The sequence below is a fragment of the Bos javanicus genome, chromosome 6 (genome assembly GCF_032452875.1).
Source record: "Bos javanicus breed banteng chromosome 6, ARS-OSU_banteng_1.0, whole genome shotgun sequence".
NCBI classification, from domain to species: domain Eukaryota; kingdom Metazoa; phylum Chordata; class Mammalia; order Artiodactyla; family Bovidae; genus Bos; species Bos javanicus.
Genome location: NC_083873.1, coordinates 97417817 through 97435857, shown reverse-complemented (window position 1 = coordinate 97435857; position 18041 = coordinate 97417817). Strand labels below are relative to the sequence as shown.

Genomic DNA, 18041 nt, shown 5'->3' with positions numbered 1-18041 from the left:
CCGCCGCTGCTTTTTCTTTTTTAGTGCAGCGGGCGAGAGCGGGAGTGCGCGCCGCGCGAGAGTGGGAGGCGAGGGGGGCAGGCCAGGGAGAGGCGCGGGAGCCTTTGCAGCCACGCGCGCCTTCTCTGCCTTGTTGTGTGCTTCGCGCGGTAGAGCGGGCGCGCGGCGGCAGCGGCGGGGATTACTTTGCTGCTAGTTTCGGTTCGCGGCAGCGGAGGGTGTAGTCTCGGCGGCGGCGGAGGCAGTAGCACCATGTCGGAGGAGCAGTTCGGCGGGGACGGGGCGGCGGCGGCGGCAACAACGGCGGTAGGCGGCTCGGCGGGCGAGCAGGAGGGAGCCATGGTGGCGGCGGCGCAGGGGGCAGCGGCGGCGGCGGGAAGTGGAGCCGGGACCGGGGGCGGAACCGCGGCCGGCGGCACCGAAGGGAGCAGCGCCGAGTCGGAGGGGGCGAAGATCGATGCCAGTAAGAACGAGGAGGATGAAGGGTGAGTAAGGGGCGGCCCGGGATAGTCAGGCCCAACTATCCCCCCTCCCCCTCCCTACCCCCCCGCCATTAGGCCTCGTTCCCGCTCTCCGCCCGCCCTCCAGGCACCCGTGCAGCCTCTTTGCACTGTCCTCCCCTTTTCTACGCTGGTCTCCCCGGGGCTTTCATTTCCTTCTCCCCCCAGCCTGCTAATCGCCCCCTCCCCCATCACACACGTTTCCACCTTTAGCCGTCACCATGCTGCTCCCCGGCCCGCCCTCCTTCCCTCCCTCGCCTCGGGTCTCCTCCCACTGACTTAGCCGCCGGAATTTTTTCCCGCCTGTCGAGGGGGTAACCTTTTTTCTAGTCCCGGTGTCTTCTCGCTGCCCAGTTTTCTTAAAAGTCCTGGGTATAAAAAACGCAATCAGAAAAGCTTGTATGCCTGGACACCTAAGGGTTATTGGGTGCTTCTCACTGCAGCATCCCGAGACGATGCTTTTTACAAAACACATGCTTCGGGGAATGTGTAGGCTGTCCAGCTTTCCTCTTTTCCCGTCTCGGCTTCAGGCCGAATGTATTTTGTTTTTTTCTTAGTATTTTGAGTAAGTTTCGCCTCGACCTTCGCCTTTTTCCTCTATTCACCATCGCCCAACGGCTTGCTCACATAGTCCCTACTTTTCAGCTTTACGGAACCCACTGGGCCCGGTGAAATTGCCCGATCGCCTGTTGGTACGTTGGTTTTGCTGCCAGGGCTTTCCTGAAGTTCCTGGTCGGCGGGCCTGCGCTTGACTGGAGCTCTTCTACCTCCGGCTTGCGAACTGCCCTTCCCCCACCCGCAGAGTTATTCTAACCGCGCACCTTTTTCGCGCCCTCGGCTATTGGATTCCCCGACTGTGGATACAGATAGTACGCTTACCTTACTTCTTCTGGGCGGTTTTCAGTTTTTACAACCCACCCTGTGCCCGGAATCCTTTTTTTGGTCTCTCTTGATTTCTCCTTCCCGCTCTCACCCCCTTAAGTTAAAGGAGGCCCACCAGCCTTCCTTCATAAAACGAACAAATCCTGTATTGTGCTATGGCTTTTTTTTTTTTTTTTGCAGGTTTTTAAGTAGTAAGTTGTTTTCTCCATTTGGAATACGTTGTGTGTATTACTTAAAGCTGCATAGTATTTATTAGAACGCAGCATTTGGGAGCCGGGAGCATAATACAGGAGTTAGCAGGAGGGACTAAATCGAGGTTCTTGCTTGAGTTTTCTTATTCCCGTTACTGATCACTCATCTTGGGTTATCGCTTCCATTAATTTTTGTAGTTGGGGCGGGGGGGGGAGTGTGTCTGTGAACTTTTTTCCGCTGTAACAAGGAGAAAGGTGTTGGTAGAAGGTAAAAACAGTAAAATGTCGCTTTAACCCAATATTAGAAAACACGGTGTCCTTTATTGGGAAAAAGCACAAGCTTTGCAGCGGGAGAGATAAGCCCTTTGGATACAGGATTTAATATTCTCAGCCGAGGCAGACTTGTGTGGGGCTGTTCTGCTGATTGCTGGCTTTGGGAGAGTAGAGGTGGGATGGGGAAACTTCATTTATCTTGAATTACGTACGACTTAGTTTAAGAAAGGGATATGTTAAATGTTTGGAAATTTAAGCCTTTAACGTTTTGGTTTTTTTCTGAATTCTGTTCTTTGGACAGAGGCAGCCAAATGATTAATTGTTTAACTTACTGTTTGGGGCAGGCTTTCTGTTCTGAATTTTCAAATCACAAAGCAGCTGCCTTTGTAGTTAATCTATTGAACTAGAGTGTAAATAAGTTAAAGTTTTTAACCCTAACATGTCAAACACTAAAACTAGAATTTTGATTGGTTGCTGTACCGGTTGTTAATTCCCTAGCCATTCAAACTCCTCCCCACGACACTCTGAAGCAGCGACGGCACAGCGGGAAGAATGGTAAAACTTTTACATTTTATTTCTGTATTATAAAGGTTTCAGTAGTCATAACATGTGGAGGCTTTGAATTGGTTAGTTGCCCATTGATTCCCAGGAAATTCTAGACTTTAGTACAGTAGGATATTTTGTACCTGGGATATAAAACCTTTTAGGCATGTGTGTGATCTTTGGGCAAAATTGATGCCATTACATGGTTTTTGGTCTGTGGTAATGCATGTATTTGTGGTTTGGCCAATTAATGCTTAATATAATTAGTAATGATGTTTTCTATGTGAGCAAGAAAAAGTAAATTGAAAGTTGATTTGATTTTGTTAAGACAAAATTTCCTTGTAATTCTAACTTTAATGCTATGTGTGAAGGTTATCTGATACGAAGTACTGTGTGTTTAAAACATATTGCATGTTATACTGAAGTATTCTGGAGATGTCAAAACCATTTTTAAAGTAGTATTGTGTATATGTATGCAAAAATGAAGTTTTTAAAAAAATCTCCAAACATATTTGTAAACACAACTTTAAAAAGAATTGCACAATAATGTTAGATCATATTGATGTGGCTTTCCACTACAGCTTAAATCAGACTTTTAGATGTTCAGTGTGATTTGGCTGGAATGTTAATTACAGTTGGTTTACATGTATTCACAATTGCATGACTTTTTGGAAGTCTGGTAGATTATTGTTCTTTCTATCCCTCCCTTCCTCCAGATGTCACTATTTCAGCCTTTAGGTTATATTTGAGTTTTCTAAGAGTTTGTATTTACTACCACTGGTGTTTAGAGGGCAGGTAAATTGCAGGTAGTTGACTTACAGCTGTAGAGACTACATTCTAAGAACCCAGTTGGGATAACATTTAAATCTTACAGGAGCTTATTACTGTTATTTTCTTTCACTGAAATCTGTCCAGTTTTATATTGGAGATGAAGTTTGACATACTGAATAAAAGTTTTTTGATGGAAATTAATCTGTTTGGCCCTTTGATAGTTGAATTTCATTTCTAGGCGATAGTGGCAAACTAAGTATAAATTACAACTGTACTTGACTGCTCCATTACTTATTTCATCTTACGTAAGCAGTTATTTTCAGTAATTTGAAAGGACCATACACTTAGGTATAAAGGTTGGATATTTCTTTGACTTTGCGATAATTTTTGTGTTCTGTTACCTAATACTATAACTTTGCAAGTTTTTTGAGTGATCTCTCAGGAAAATTGAACAATTGAATATTTACAGCTAACAATTTTAGGTTTTAACAAATATTTTCATTTTTAAAGTCTAATAATTTGACTTAAAAAATTACTGTCTCATCAGTTAGCCTCGTGCTTTACACATACTGTTTTTTAAACAACAACAAAAAAAATCCCTCAAAATTTCTAATCTTTTTGGTGTCTGCACTTGCCACCCTATGTGCTGTTCTCTGTGTCCCAATTTGAGGAAAACTGGGGAAAAGTTTCATAATAGTGAAATAGTGGTTAATAGAGACAAAATTATCTAAATTTAATTTCTTAAACATATCTTTTTGTGTGTGTGTTTTTACGATTCTAATGAGACTAAAGTGATTACAATTTCATCTTAAAAGTATTTTAAATTGTAGACTGAAGTGTTTATTTTTAATACAAGAATAAACAGGCATTTTGAGGAGGACATGCTTGTTAAACCTCTAGTGGAATAAAGGGTTTCCACAATTTACTGTGGACGTTTAGGGTATTTCTATAGTAAAATGCCTTCCTGAGTTCACCTCATTTTAATTTTTCCAACTTTCACATTCCAAGTTTTTACTTAGAAACTACTACACTGGGATTTCCCGTTTTGGTGTGGACTTACTCCTCTATAGGGCCACAATCCTTTTAGATACTCTAAAATCACTTAATGTCTGCTAAAATAATGCATTCCATGTATAGCAAGCTACCTGGAGACAAAGTTTTTACATTCTAATGATTCATGGGGAGCTGTGATAATACTATGTTAACCTTCAGACAGTTTTACAGGGTAGGTGCATTGACTTAACCTTCATTGGATTCGACAAGCAGAATAACCCTTTTGTCTATCAGCCAAAGTACAGCAATAATTTCCTAGTAATAGGTTGATTGATATAGTACCGTAACTGTTAGTGTATAAATTTAAATATGATTCTTCCTGTTTGAGAATATTGTAAATTAAATGTGCTATAGGTTGTCACCCATCTAATTTTTAAGAAATGGGTCTACCTAACAAGTTTTTGTTTTAAATATTTGAGATTATACTCTATATCCTGGTGCTTCTGGGGCATCTTGAACATTGCTTTGTAGAAGAACAGTTACTTTTAGATAAAATAGTCTCACGCCGGATTGACTGGCCTTTGATTTAGTATGTTGGATTTACTATAAAGTTGAGACCCTGAGTAGACTGAATTTTAGCATTCTTTGGAACCTTTGACAGCTTCCAGGGCTAAAATTGCAGAAATGGATGCCCCCAGATCTTAAGATGATGAACATGTAAGGAAGGAGTACTCAATTCTCTTCGTTTCATGTTTTTTCTTTAATATACAGGATACTAAAATCACCTGACCTTTTGGGTTTGGAATTGGAGAATATCATTGAATATCAGTTTTTAAGTGTTGCTTTTTGAGATGAATATACTTGTAGCCCCTTCTATAAATTAAGTGTATGTTTACTGTGAGTTTTTCTGTTTTGTTTTTTTTTTTTTTTAACATTACCAGGGTACTCTGTCATCTGTAAGGGTGCCCTAATAAGAATTTTGAATTTAACATTGTGTGTGATTTCATGGCCAATATTGAGGGTGATTAGTTTTAGCTTGAAAGCATTTAAAAAGGAATAGAATTAATTTTTTCCCGTATTCGAATTAAAATTGCACCTTGAGTGTGTGCAGGTTCACAAATGGAGTGATGAAACAACCTTTGTTAGTTGAAGTTTTATTTGACTTTAGTTCTGCTTCAACGTTTTAGTAGATAGGGCACTGAACTGGATGCTGGAAGCGTGGAATCTGTTTCTGTTACTTCACTTCCAACAGTGTGGTCTCAGGTAATATAACATGTTTGTTACTTGGTTTGCTGATCTGTTTGATGGAAACACTGCTCACCACAGGAAGATTGACTACATAGCCTGCTTTCATAGCTTGTGTGTATTTATCCTGTGCCTTAATAGTTGATACTGCCAGTGGTTTACTCCTGTGGAGTAAAGGTAAGCATGTTTTAGTTTCTGGAGTATTATATTATACATTGGAGCTAGACATTTAAGACTCTTTGGGGGTGGATTGGGAGACTCATATTACTGGCAGTGTTTGGCCAATAATCAAGGTGATAGTTTTAAGCATTGGGTCATGTTCTGTAAGCTCCTGCTTATCTAGACTTGAAGCTATCACAAAGCCCAAACAGCCGGGAAACCCAGCTCTGTCTCCCTACCCCAAGTCTCATGAGAAAGAGATGAAATTGTCAGCCAGTATACTCGAAAAGAATCAACAGACAATGTCATGGAATGAATCTTAAATATTTTCCCCCTTACATTATTAAAAAGTAATGTGATTTTAAAGCATTGCAAGATTCTGAAGTTCCATGGAGAAAGGTGAAAATCATTTGATGAGTTTAGTGTTGACAAAGAATTGTGAACGTGTAGTAATCTCAGTTAACCAGAATCTTAACCTCTAGGTAGAACAGTGTTTATCTTACAAAGTTGATTGAGAGTTTATTTTAAAAGCAAAAATACAAGATGTCATTCTTGGTTGGGAATGAAATGAAAAGGGGAAATTTTGGGTTAAACATTTAAAGTTTGTTAAAAAATTCTCATGTTTATTAGCTATTAGATTTCAACTCAGTTGTCCTTTTTAGTCATTTAGGTTCATTCAAAGTATGAAGAAATAAGATCTGATACATTAGCTCTTAGAAGAATTTTTTTTTTATTGACTTACTAAAAGTTTGTCAAGCCATTTCCAGGGGTATTTTTTTTTAATACAGATTCCAAAATGATACCATGTGATATCTAGTTGCAAAAAATGAACCCCTCCCTGTTTTAGGTAACTGCTGACTTAATTTTAAACTAAATCTGTATTTCATAAGGAAAAATAAATACTCATTTTTTTATCTACTGGTAAGAGTCCTTACTAGCAATAATGTTTAATATTTTAGGATTGTAAAGACATAATGATAAAATACAAGAAATTTTATTTAAATAAGGATTAGTGTTTATGCTTGAGTGACATTACTCTAAAAGGTGACAGTACTTAGCCAGTCATGTTACATACTTGAAATGTATTATCAGTTTGACATTCTGTTGTAGTTTTTAAACTGTCAGAATTTGTTATGAAACTACATATGGAAGATTGCAAGTTGTTGGGAAGTTTTAAAAGAGAACTTTCTTTGCCCTTTTCCAAAATTGGAAAGAAGTGTAATGAATGATATTCAAAGTAATGATGTATTACTTTGAATAGGGTATTTGACAGTAAAGCCTTGTTAGGGGAAGTATCTTTATATAAAAAATACTATTGAGTTTGGAGTGTTTAAACCTAGAGGCCTCAGTAGTATTGAAAATAAAGTTCTTAGATGGGAAGAAACAGCTTCCACCAGCCAGTACTGTTGCTTACATATTGCTTTTTATATTTAGAAATTCTTCCTTACTAAAGTTACTGGCATTTATGTAGAGTACAAACAAATCATTAGTGTGAATTTGGAACTCCATTTTATTTAAAGAGTCTCAGACAACCTAATTTCCTGTCTGTATTTTTTATATGGGATATATAAAGTTTTGAGGCTAAGTCTTCAGCATTAAAAATAATCTTTTAGGATCCATTTGTATAAAACTCATCTTGGCCTATACACCTTTAATGTTGGAAACTTTAGCTCATGCAGATTAAAAACAAGTCATTGAATAAATGAAAAAATTATTTAATATTTTAATATTTAGTTTGTGTTCTACCCTTCTAAATAGTAATTTGTTTTTATTGAGCACTTAGAGTGTGTCAGACCATGTTCTGTGCCATTTAAATCCTTATTGCAGGTAGCCGAGGTAAGCGTTCAGTAAGTTCTGAAGGAAGGATTTAAACCCCAAGTAGCTTGGCTCACTGCCTCTAACCTCTAGAAGAGAATGTCCCACAAAGCACCCTCAAGTCTCATTTGGAGACTTATCTGCAATGCTTGTCATTTAATACTATAGTATGGTATAATGTCAGTATTTATAAGGCAAGGATATTTTAATTCTTCAGTAGGTATTTTAAGTTGTGTACTGTATTGCTTCTGGGGTGCTAAATAATTTTATAGATAGAATTAAAAAATTAAACTTCGTTGATACTGTAGATGAAGTTCTACACTTCAGTTGGGATTATTGATTCACTTACAGGTAAGGATCAGATTTTAAACTTGTAGTATTAGGGACCCAATTTTGCTACTTGAACAAGTCCTGTGCTGTAGTTTTAACTTGACTGTTCAGGATTTTTATGAAAGTCCAGCTCTCCTTCATTGTAAAATGTTTGTGTATCATTGCAGGGGTGTAAGTAACTTGAAAGTCAGTCTTTGCATTCAAGGCAGCGAAGGTAATCTGGACAGATAAGATATTGTGCTTTAAGTAAGATATAGTAATATAAAATACAGGTAGTTTAAATTGATGTCTTAAACCATTTCATAATTTGAGTCAGGATGTGGGAATGCTCATGTTATAAAGACACTAAAATAAGTTCCCATTTATCCAGAATTAAGATAACAGGCTTACTTTTATCTGTTATATTTTGGTATGTCTACTGAATAAAGATGGGATGGATTTAATATGTTACATTTGGTAAAGATGGGGTGGATTTGGTACAGTATGTTCATTGTAGTATATCCACCTGTCTGGTTATCAGTTTTGTGCAGCAGCCTGCCTTATTAGAGCAGCAGAAGAGTGCTTTGGGGCTGCCAAAATGGTAATGAATTAATCTCAAAAAGAGCCAGTTAAACTCCTGGTCAGAGGCTGTTTACTGTTACTTTACCAAAAATTAGAAAAAAATCACGTGCCAACTAACTTCCCCCAAAATGGAGCAGGGAGCATTTTAGAATTAGCGGCTGCTGATTAATCTGGCAAAAATGAAAACTAGAACTAAGAAAGCTAGAGCCAAGGAATAAGGTGTATTTAATGCATTAATAAAAAGTTCAGAAGAGTGTAGGCATGCTACAAGTAGCATAAGGTGTCAGTGGTGACTGACAGAGTGTTAAATCATGATTACAGCAGAAGAGTATGTGCAGTATACTGTAGGGGAAAAAGAAAAAAAATCAAGTAGTGCGTTAATTGCTCAGTCGTGTCCGACTCTTTGGGACCCCACGGACTGTAGCCCGCCAGACTCCTCTGTCCATGGGATTCTCCAGGCAAGAGTACTGGAATGGGTTGCCATTCCATCTAGGCGCATTCCAAGTAAATTGAACATTAAACAATTGAGAGACTAGGGAAACAGGAAATACTTGAAGGAAGGTGGACTATCTGGCTTGTTCTTTAAAGGTGCTGGATGGCTAAAGTTTTATTACTACATATTTTGCTCTAATTTTTTGACAAACAATAATTATTCTCTGGAATATCTATAAGTTACAGTTGTCTAGGACATTTGCTGTTCTGGATAAATAGGATTTGACTATTAGTTTAAGAAGGATAGCCTCTTCAGTGACCTTTTAACTCTTAAGGTAGGCACATTTAAGTATTTTTTGATCTTCAGGACTCTTATTAAATGTGCAGAGTTTCTCTAAAGAACACTTAATGGACCAATTGATGAATTAGTATGCTTATGTAGTATTTAAGAAAACTGATTTCTAATGTTGACAAAGTTTGGGGTTTGTGAATAATAGAATGTGCCTCATTCTTGGTGTTATATTTTATTTCTTTGTAACTATTTTTTATTAATTTTAAATTGAGGACACAACTCAATAAAAACATTGCCTTGGGTAAATAAAATCAAAACTAGTTTTGTCTCAGTATCTGAGGAATAGGCCAGACAGCCACAGGATTTTCTTGCCTTTCAATTTCAGTTTTTTAAAAAAGGCTTCTTTAATTATTCTCTTCAGGTTGAAATAACTTCAAACTGTTAAATTATTGGTGGAAAGTTTCTGTAATAATCACAATAGTAGTAATTTAATAGTTGGATTTTAACATAGTTGAAATTGTTTCTATCAAGAACATCCCGTGAATATCAGAGTAAGAGGTCATTGCCTTATAGTCAGTTTCTTTCTCATGAAAAAGATAGTAGTGTCCTCTTCACCTTGAAAGAGTAAATGTTGATAATGTACTTTCGTCTATGAAGGTACATACTCTGGATCTGTAGGTTAAAAATAAAAGTGCTTAAAGCAATTTAAGTAACTTGGACTGTATATTATTTCACTGGATATGAAAGAAAATGTCATTGAAAATACCTCAACTTTTTCCCATGGAATTAGCCATAAACATTAAAAAATACCTGTACATCATGAATGTTTTGTTATACTCCTTTGATTATAGAATACAAAAAGGGTTAATAAAAGTTACTTAGAGTGTGGAAATTTTATTAGAATTCTGAATGTTAAGCATATAAATAGTCCAGTTCTAGAATACAGGTAAAAGTTGAAAACCTAACTTAAATGGGAAGCACACTGTATGCCTAAAAATGACTTTTTTTGTGTTAAATTTATCATTGGAAGTAAGAACAAGACTGATAAAACAGTAAGATCAGTAACACCTCAGTTAATCTGGCATTTTTAGGTTAAGTTGAAGCAGGATCTTATTCTAGAGATAAGACTTTGTCCTTTTGTTGAAAGAGTTGGTTTCAGTGGCAGAATTCTAAGAGGCCCACAAGATGGAGATGTTCTTGCTTTAATTTCTTTCCAGAGCTGAAAGTTAGCACCACATTCCCCCCCTGCCCTTACCTCTGACCCTATCTGTAGTTACAGATAGAAGTCGTTGACCAAACATGGTTTTACTCCCATGTTGAAATTGATTTTTAGTCCTCACATAACAAATTCTGACAGTTTACCCTTAAAGTAACAATCTTCAGTCTCTCCAAAGGATAGGAGGTAATGTTAGCTCTTTTGTGGAACTGGGTAAAGAGGGCAGAAGTCATAGGGCTCACAGAGCCGCCATATCTGAGCTTTATGACCTTTTGCTGTAATAAAAATAGGATTTCATGTTAAATTTTCTTTTGAGGGGGGCTGTAGTTTGGATTTAAAGTGTCTTGGTGGTTTCCACTTACCACTTGTCACTTGTAGCATTTTAAAGATTTAAATATCTTATTGCTGGTTAACTGAGGTTCTACTGGAAATAAATCATCTAGGTTAATTAGTGGGTTTTGCTTCACTGGATAATTCTTTTTATTCATTAAATTGCTTATGTGATTACTTTTGTCTTTATTAAGGATTCTTAGCACATCCAAAAACTTGGTTTACAACTTAATTGTGAGACTTTCTCATTTTTTTGTGCTAAGAGTTTTATTAATGAGAGAACTGTTAGAAAAGAAACTTCAGTGTAAGCACATGGTAGCTGCTGTGATTAGTGGGAACTGCATAACCTTTTTATAAGTTTAATAAAGATTTGGAAGAGAAATTTCAAGGTGAAATTCTGTATTTCGCTATTAGCAGTATTGTAATTTAAGAAAGACGGTATACACTCTTTTTACCTTGGGGATGCACTTATCTTTTTCATAAGTCAAAAGACTTAATCTGCTGCTTGCTCACTATCTTGTAATTGATTATGCAGGCGCAGTAGTGATAAAACTCTCCAAAACTGTAATAGAGTGTTCTTGATATGTGGTTATGTAGGAAGAGTGACATTTCAATATACTGCCCAGTAAATTGGTGCAGTTTGGGGAAAGTATATTATTGATGTGGATACTTAAGGCAAAATAAAAAACTTTTTAGCATTTTAATATTGCTTTTTGTCTTTACAGGAAAATGTTTATAGGAGGCCTTAGCTGGGACACTACAAAGAAAGATCTGAAGGACTACTTCTCCAAATTTGGTGAAGTCGTAGACTGCACTCTGAAGTTAGATCCTATCACAGGGCGATCGAGGGGTTTTGGCTTTGTGCTATTTAAAGAGTCGGAGAGTGTAGATAAGGTAGTGTGCTATGTGTTCTCATCAGTTAATAATAAAATATGTGAATAGTTTGATAAAATTAATATGCCCATTGTTTGTGATTTCCCTCTTTGCTTATATGAAGGAAAAGATAATGGCTTTTGCCAATACATTTTAAGAATCAGATTGAAGAATTGTTTACTGAATACTTCATGTGCCAGGCTCTACTATATTAAGATTAAATTTAAAAGCCTTTAAAGATGCTTGATTGGAAAGATGTGCTGTGACATGTTTACAGAAGTAGAGATGTTGAAATCTGTAGGCAGGAAACTTGACTGAATCATTTTACATTTCAGTCTTTAGGCTACAGGGAAGTAGCAGTCATGCTTATAGAGCTGATAGATAAAGGCATGATGATTTTCGGATTATTGATTAACCCTTCTCATTCTTAACTGACCTTGAGGCTTAAACACTAGTATATATTAGCAGATGGCACATCACTACATTTGGACGGTTTAACTGTGAGCTGGTCAACGTATGTCTGGCATTAGCTATATTTATTCAACTATAGTTATTCTTAAGTAAGTTAATGATCTCTGAACTTTAGTTAAGATACACATCTTTCAAATGAAAAACTTCAATTTCCTTAGGTCATGGATCAGAAAGAACATAAATTGAATGGGAAGGTGATTGATCCTAAGAGGGCCAAAGCCATGAAAACAAAAGAGCCTGTTAAAAAAATTTTTGTTGGTGGCCTTTCTCCAGATACACCTGAAGAGAAAATAAGGGAGTACTTTGGTGGTTTTGGTGAGGTATGTGTTAATATTTTGACCCGTGTTTTTTTTGTTTTTTTTTGTTTGTTTGTTTTTGTCAAATTTAGTATAAATACAGTTGTCACATTATAGATTTCTCAAAATTGTTTTGAAGTTTGGACAGATAATGTGATTTGTTTGGAAATAAATACAGTTGTCACATTATAGATTTCTCAAAATTGTTTTGAAGTTTGGACAGATAATGTGATTTGTTTGGAAATAAGGATGGTGTAGATACTTTATTAGTAGTATTTTCAGAGTAGTGTCTTCGGAGGTTAGAAGATTGCCTGTTCTGGTTTATTGAGGAGCTGTTGTGCGCAGTGTCCCTGGGCACAATGTACACAAACTTTAAAGGAGATGTTCCTATTTTGAAATTTACTGGATTAGTAGAAGGAATAAAACTAAATGAGGAAGAAATCAAGATTGGATTACCTGAGATATACAAGGCAATGCTTCAGTTGAGAATAGAAAAGAAATAAACTAAAAATATGGTGGAGTGCCTTCTCAGTTAAGTACATGTATATGTGCAGATTTTATGAAGCTAATTACAGATTTAGATTCTGTTTGTGAATTAATGATTTAAAGCTGAGAAATTTGAGTCTTTAGACCTAGATACAGCCGGCAGACATCCTTGGTATGATTCAGACAGACATATTGCTTGTTTTGTTGTTAGTATTTAAGAGCTGAAATATTTCCCGCAAAAATCTGGGCATTTACCTTTTCTTCGATATTTGTAAGATCAAGCAACATTGGGATTGCCTTCTTACATGGTTACAGCCATCTAAGATTTAAGTGTAGCAGCTTCTACCTTTGCTCGAATATTCTTTATAGTTTTTAGCAGTTCTCACCATTCCCCCATATTCTCCCAAACACAGTCACTTTAATTCTGTTTCTCTTAAAATAGACTGTTTTGGGATGTTCCTGGTGTTCAGTGGTTAAGACTTCACTCTTGCCATGCAGAGGGCGTGAGTTTGATCCTTGGTCAGGGGACTAATATCCCACATGCTGAATGGCACGGCCAAAATTTTTAAAAATATATTGTTTCCTTTTGCTTGTGCTTAGTGGGCATTTGAGTTTGTGACCCTTGAATTAAGTAATATATGTCAGTGCCCTGGGAAGCTGTATTTTTATAAAAAGCTTTAAAGACTTTAGGTGGAGTGCATATTCTAATGTGAAAACTTCTTTTAAAAGAGTAAAGTAAACGGAGAGACAGCAGAATAGAGCTTGAGGGCCAAATGCTTGTTTTCTCTGTGCATTTTCCCTACTAAACTTGCAAACTAAGGTATTATAACTTTTTTTTTTTTTTAATAATCAGGTTGAATCCATAGAGCTCCCCATGGACAACAAGACCAATAAGAGGCGTGGATTCTGCTTTATTACCTTTAAGGAAGAGGAACCAGTGAAGAAGATAATGGAAAAGAAATATCACAATGTTGGTCTTAGTAAAGTAAGTTAAGCAATTGTAGATAATACTGGGTGGTGTTGAGAGTTAATCATGTAAACTTTCTATAAAAGGCTCAGTTTGTGTGCTTCTGCTTTAAAGATGTCTTATTGGCTCCTTATTTATCAGTCATTCTTTGACTTTTTGCTTTTAGTTGGGGAATATTTTTTTTGTTTTTAAGTGAATTTTTGTCTAGACTTTACCAGGAGATATTTTCTGAGGACCCAACAAATAGAATATAGTAGCATACTCAAGCAGATACTTCTTGGATCTGTCAGAAGTGTTATTTCTCCAAGTACTGATGATTGGTTTACTTGAAGAATTGATTTGAGGAAAGTATCAAATCAGCCCACTGTATGTTTTAGACAGTATTGGCTATTCTGGTTATTTTTTTTTCCTTGAGTCAGTATAATCACATACTTTTTTCTCTCTTTAGTGTGAAATCAAAGTAGCTATGTCGAAGGAACAGTATCAGCAACAGCAGCAGTGGGGATCGAGAGGAGGATTTGCAGGAAGAGCTCGTGGAAGAGGTGGTGGTAAGCTTGAGCCTAAGTTTACTCTTAAGCTTTTCTACTTTTTAATTATCCTGAAGTAAAGATCTTTGCTGATCTTCTGACTTTAGTGAACCTATTAATGTGCTGCAGGCCCCAGTCAAAACTGGAACCAGGGATATAGTAACTATTGGAATCAAGGCTATGGCAACTATGGATATAACAGCCAAGGTTACGGTGGTTATGGAGGATATGACTACACTGGTTACAACAACTACTATGGATATGGTGATTATAGCAGTAAGTACTATACTTTTTATATTAACTGCTATTTGACATTTATTTTGTACAAATTTGGATAGGTAGAAAGGTTAGTGTAGCTTTTTCAAGTGCAAACTTCTTCAGGTTTCAAATTCCTGGAAACTTGAAACTGCAGCCATTTTTTGCTGTTTCTCCCAGCTTTTGTAGCACATGCACGCTCTAAGGGTAAGGTGTATGTGTGTTTCTGTATATGTTTGCTGGGCTTCGGTTTTTCTTGCTTTTAGAAACTTTAAGGTTAGGCCAGGTCTTGTAAGTTCAAGGTATTCTAAATGTCAGTTCTTGGACCAACCAATAATCTTGGCATGATGTGTCTTAAATCCTATAAAAGCGAAGGATGTTGCCAGTTACAACAAATCGTATCCTCACCATAAGATAATCAGGTGTAAATTGTTAAAACAGTTGTTGAACTTGATGGGGCAAAAAAGAACCCTTGAAATTGAGACATGTGAAGCCCTGACTTTATTGTGCAACTTGATATGTTGCTCTCCTAATTCGTGGTGACTTCTGCCTTTCAGGGAAGGGGCTCTACTGGAAACAATTTTAGATTTGTTTGGAGGAGACTGGTTGCATTGATTGCATTGTTTTAAGTGGTGATTCTTTTTCTTCCTTGGTTAGACCAGTTCTTGGAATCATATCCTTTCTTAGGTGACTAGGCCTGCTGCACAATAATAGGCTAACTAAAGTCAGAAGAAGGTCAGCAAAGATGGCTGGGTGAGCTTGGAGCCCTTTGCTTAGAAGGGCAGAGATAAGAAACGTTGATTGTGGTTGACAGAATCTCCTGTTCTAAATTGTAAGACGGTTTTACCTGGTGGTTGTAAAAGAGTCTGCTATGAAACTCTAAACCTTTAAACTGTAAGGGTCAAGGGATTGTGTTCCATTTTATATAAGAATCAAGTAATCAACTCATCCTGAATGCTTCTCATTGTAGGCATTCAACATATACTTGTTAAATGATTGGAGATGGTGATTTTTTATGCTGGGAGGATAACTCCTAATTTTTTGCTATATTTAAAATTAGACACTGTTCTTACTAGTACTGTGTAACCACTGCAGATGTTCTAACCCTGTTTTTACTTTAGACCAGCAGAGTGGCTATGGGAAAGTATCCAGGCGAGGCGGCCATCAAAATAGCTACAAACCATACTAAATTATTCATTTGCAACTTCCCCAACAGGTACGTTCTCAAAACAGTCCTATTATCGTCTTAAAGTAGTTTATATGTTCTATATTGTACTTAATATAATGTTTACTATTTTAAAGTTTCACAGCACCCAGCTGTGACAGCACACAGCTTATCATATTTTAACATAGTGACTTTTCAAGATATGTAACACAGGTGCTTTTAAGCTTTTTGCCTTTTTTGTCCTATTATTAACAAGTCAGTAAAGTTAACAGGTAAAGTACTGCTAATGGGTACAAATTAAGGAATTGCAGCAAAAAACTATTGCCTACTAACTCTGACATTATACCTTGTTTGTACCCGCCAGCGGGAACTTCCTTGCAGGCCCTGTGTCGCGCTGACTTCACGATTCTCACAGGCCCGCTCAATGCGGACAGGGTACGAGATGCTCACGCTCTCGAATGCTGCCGTGTGGTATGGTCTCTTCCAACATCCTGTATCAGCATTATAAAATAAAATGGATACTTCAAGCTTTGCCTTCACTTATTTCTTTGCTTTTAAAAACTATTTGTAATGTAATTTTAATGCATTTTTTACAGGCCCAGTAATGGTTAAATACGTCAGCTTACTGAATAATTTTAACTATTTATTCTTCTAAGGATACAGCTTGTCTCTGGATTTTCCAGTCTTAATTTTATATTTTATTAATCTATTTTAATGCTTGCTTTTCCCATTTATAGACGTTGTAGCAGTAATTGCAAGAAGTTCTTGAGCTGAATTCCTGTTGTGACAACTTCCTATATATCTATAATTATAATAGATAACTTTTTCTTTTAGTTGTATATAACTTTTCTATAATTTCCGATGGGCAAGAGATATGCTGATCCAATAAAAATAAGTTTAAATATTAGATGCTCTTGGGTCAAAATGCCTTTTACCAAATTGACTGACCTTTTTTATGAGTTCTTGGGTAGATGCTTTTTGAAAAGCTTTTTGTAATTTTAAAGAACCCTTTGAAAGCATATCACATCTTAAACCAGTGGTGCACATGTGGATTTACAGCTCATGGACTCTACTGTTCAGCTTTAATTTATAAAACATATCACACATTTAATGTTATACAATATTTACATATAGTGGGACATAGGGATATCTCAGTTTTATGTAAATTTTGGTAAGTGTTGTAGCTGCCTGGAGTGATTGCTGTTTTCTTTTTCTTCTTCTTTGTCTCCAGGTGGTGAAGCAGTATTTTCCAAATTGAAGATTCATTTGAAGGTGGCTCCTGCCACCTGCTAATATCAGTTCAAACTAAATTTTTTGTATCAAGTCCCCGAATGGAAGTATGACGTTGGGTCCCTCTGAAGTTTAATTCTGAGTTCTCATTAAAAGAAATTTGCTTTCATTGTTTTATTTCTTAATTGCTATGCTTCAGAATCAATTTGTGTTTTATGCCCCTCCCCCCAGTATTGTAGAGCAAGTCTTGTGTTAAAAGCCCAGTGTGACAGTGTCATGATGTAGTAGTGTCTTACTGGTTTTTTAATAAATCCTTTTGTATAAAAATGTATTGGCTCTTTTATCATCAGAATAGGGAAAAAAAATGAGGAATTATAAACTGTCATGAAGTTAAGCAGAAGTTTGGAAAATAGTAAAACTTGTCAAAATTGAGGCCATGGTTAAGATTGCAGTGAAATTTTACATGTTTTTAGTTAAGATCTAGTTTTTGGCACAGTGTGACCTCCCTGTCCTAATTGGAAATGACTTAATGTAGTTAATTTGTTTGTTGGATGTTTTAAAAGTACTTCCATATGTAGCCATTAAGCTTTATAATACTTTCCCAGTTTTTGCTTAATATGTATTGTGCTTTTTAGAACAAATCTGGATAAACGTGCAAGAACCCTTTTGCACAGATAATGTTTTGTGCTTCCATTAAATAAAAAATCTGGTTATCATAATACAAATGCAGCTAGTTTAGAGATTTTTAGGGTTGTGGGTTTGTATTCGGTAGATATCCAAGTGTTGAGGGAGGATTAAAGAAATGTGTGCTGTGTTGATGTGTGCGCTCATTTGTTTGGATGATTTTTATTGCCATTTCTTAAAGTCTTAGTTTTTTTGGCGGGGGAACGGGGTGTTCAGGGCTTTAAAACATCCCAGACTGGGATTTTAAGACACCTAGCAGTTCTGAGTCATTCTAAGAAAGTAACTGGGAGTTTAGTTGATGGCTTTAGGATTAAGTTGGAAGGTTTCTTTTTTTCTGTCATTTGTAAAATGTAGAAATAGGTAAACTTTCAGTTGGAAGGCTTTTGGTATATGTTAATAGCATTCAGGGAATTGATACATATCAACTTGGAAAATCTTTGCAGTTATTACTCAAGTGAATGGTGGTAGCTTATCCTGACTAGTCAGCTGAGTCAAGCCAGGCTGCTAAGAACAGATAGAAAAAAGTACATTATAGGTGAGAAATCTGATAATTT

At 36.7% G+C, this 18041-nt stretch overlaps 1 protein-coding gene and 1 long non-coding RNA gene across 7 annotated transcripts in view; both read left to right on the top strand.

Moving 5' to 3' along the window:
• Positions 1–18041, top strand: part of LOC133249781 (uncharacterized) — a 419931-nt gene that overhangs the window by 254816 nt on the left and 147074 nt on the right. The window lies entirely within an intron of this gene.
• HNRNPD (heterogeneous nuclear ribonucleoprotein D) lies at positions 89–17130 on the top strand. Of its 6 annotated transcripts, none has more exons than XR_009737093.1 (10): positions 91–485; positions 2345–2401; positions 11259–11427; positions 12036–12197; positions 13513–13644; positions 14075–14174; positions 14283–14429; positions 15530–15624; positions 15938–16008; positions 16805–17130. XR_009737093.1 is itself a non-coding variant. In XM_061420599.1 (9 exons), exons 1-8 carry the CDS (start codon positions 253–255, stop codon positions 15595–15597), a joined length of 1068 nt encoding a protein of 355 aa, XP_061276583.1. In that variant the 5' UTR covers positions 95–252; the 3' UTR covers positions 15598–15624; positions 16805–17130. The 6 variants fall into 6 exon arrangements, 4 of the variants coding, with proteins under 4 accessions (XP_061276584.1, XP_061276583.1, XP_061276586.1 ...); XR_009737092.1 differs by having other exon boundaries at positions 15938–16044; XM_061420599.1 differs by lacking the exon at positions 15938–16008 and having other exon boundaries at positions 95–485.

What these genes read in the sequence shown, in the direction of transcription:
- HNRNPD (XM_061420599.1), top strand. Translation starts at nt 253, where the DNA reads ATGTCGGAGGAGCAGTTCGGCGGGGACGGGGCGGCGGCGGCGGCAACA. An exon ending in AGCTCGTGGAAGAGGTGGTG is followed by an intron (nt 14,175 to 14,282) that starts GTAAGCTTGAGC and finishes AATGTGCTGCAG; the next exon opens with GCCCCAGTCAAAACTGGAAC. An exon ending in TGGATATGGTGATTATAGCA is followed by an intron (nt 14,430 to 15,529) that starts GTAAGTACTATA and finishes TTTTTACTTTAG; the next exon opens with ACCAGCAGAGTGGCTATGGG.